The sequence below is a fragment of the Acanthisitta chloris genome, unplaced genomic scaffold, assembly GCF_000695815.1.
Source record: "Acanthisitta chloris isolate BGI_N310 unplaced genomic scaffold, ASM69581v1 scaffold13029, whole genome shotgun sequence".
In the NCBI taxonomy this organism is placed as follows: domain Eukaryota; kingdom Metazoa; phylum Chordata; class Aves; order Passeriformes; family Acanthisittidae; genus Acanthisitta; species Acanthisitta chloris.
The window spans coordinates 140,628-142,171 of NW_008693395.1; the positions used below are offsets into that span (position 1 = coordinate 140,628).

The 1,544-nt window shown below is 46.6% G+C and overlaps 1 protein-coding gene across 1 annotated transcript in view; it reads right to left on the reverse strand.

Annotated features, from left to right (window-relative positions):
• The window catches only part of RASAL2 (RAS protein activator like 2), a 104,281-nt gene extending 103,381 nt beyond the window's left edge, over window positions 1–900 (reverse strand). The window contains 1 exon segment of the mRNA XM_009083063.1: window positions 306–900. Coding sequence (XP_009081311.1) covers window positions 306–900 — 595 coding nt within the window.
• Window positions 901–1,544: the final 644 nt, after the last annotated feature.

Below are 1,544 nucleotides of genomic sequence, written 5' to 3' on the forward strand. Positions count from 1 at the left end.
CAGCCACAGCCTCCCTGGGCAACCTGGAACAGTGTCTCACCACCCTCACATTAAAAGATTTCTTCCTAATACCTAACCTAAACAATGGTGATGCAAGTTTTAAAGGGGCCTCCGAGTTTTTTAAGCACACAGCAAAACATCTCACACCACTTCCCTAAAGACAGTACATCAGAGAGTCACCAAAGTCACGTTGATGCAGCAGAGTTAAACAACAATTGAAACAACTGTGGTATGCCCCCAAGAATGACTCACTGCACTCACCTGGTACATAAACAAGTAGAACAAACCAAAAATTAATTCATTACCTGTGCTCAAATCAATTTGAATATCCCCCGTGTTCCCTTCGCTTCTGGGCTCACTGACAGGCTCTCCTTTTCGACCCCTGATCTTTGACAAGCCACTTGAGAGAGAGGAGAGGAGGCCACGGATGAAGTAGCTCTGCTGGTCAGCGTCCACCGAGCGCGTGGCGGGCAGGACCGGCCTGGCACTCCTGCTCCCAGTGTGCTGCTCGGGTGCAGACAGGGAGCGGTTGAAGGGAACCCGAAATGGCCTAGTCCTTGCCTGGAAAAGCATCTCAACTGTGTCTTTGTGGACATCATCAGCACTGGTAGCATCCACACTTGCAGAGCTTTTGGCAAGACTCAGATCACTGCATTCCCCTCTCAAACTGCAGGAGCTCTCTCTTTTGCTTATCCTCCAGGGAAACCATGGATGTGCCTGCCACTTGTATGCTCCAAGAGGTCTCTCTGCATCAAAACTCATTTGTTTATGCAACCTCTTACTTTTCATTTGGTGGTACCAATGATAGTCCTTCAAGGCAGCCATGCCAGCATCTTGTTCCGACAAGGATCTCCTGAAGGTCCTGGGAGAGAGACCATAGTGCCTTTTGAAAGCACTCATCTTCCACCCCTTCGGTGCTTCACTTACATTCCTTGCTGCTTAGTAGTCACGTAGCTGCAGTTCCTCACTCACCATTTTACATCCCCAGTCACTTTGTTCACAGCTGTGAACTGCAAGACAGCAGAGGTTCTTCTTGAAGACCTTGAGCATCAATCCCAGATCCAGGTATTCCTACATCTCCACAAGAAGGACGTGCCCTCACCTAGAGCAAGCCAACTCCTAACAGCAGACACAGCTCTGCTGAGCTTGCTGCTGCTTCCTGCACTGTCACATTTCTGCACCAAGCTCTCAGGAAATGACTAAAAGAGCCCAGCCATGAAACTCACAGTGCCGTTCTGCTCCAATCACACTTCGCTTTTCTCGGTCTACGTTAAAGATTTGGTTAAAAAAAAAAAAGAAGAAAAGGCATGTGAAAGTACTTCACTCTAGAGTCACAGCAAAGCCCCAGAACAACGTTTAAAACTTGCAATACTCCACTAAGAGTCATGCACGTTTGTTCTGCAGTAAAGCATAAATTATATTACTAGATAGACAGTTAAGTATAAAGTAATATACAACAATTTCTAGAGCTCTTGTTTACCACAGGTATGTTGTATCACTTAAGCATACCTGAGAGTTGCCTTTTAGAGAGAGGTAAAATAGGC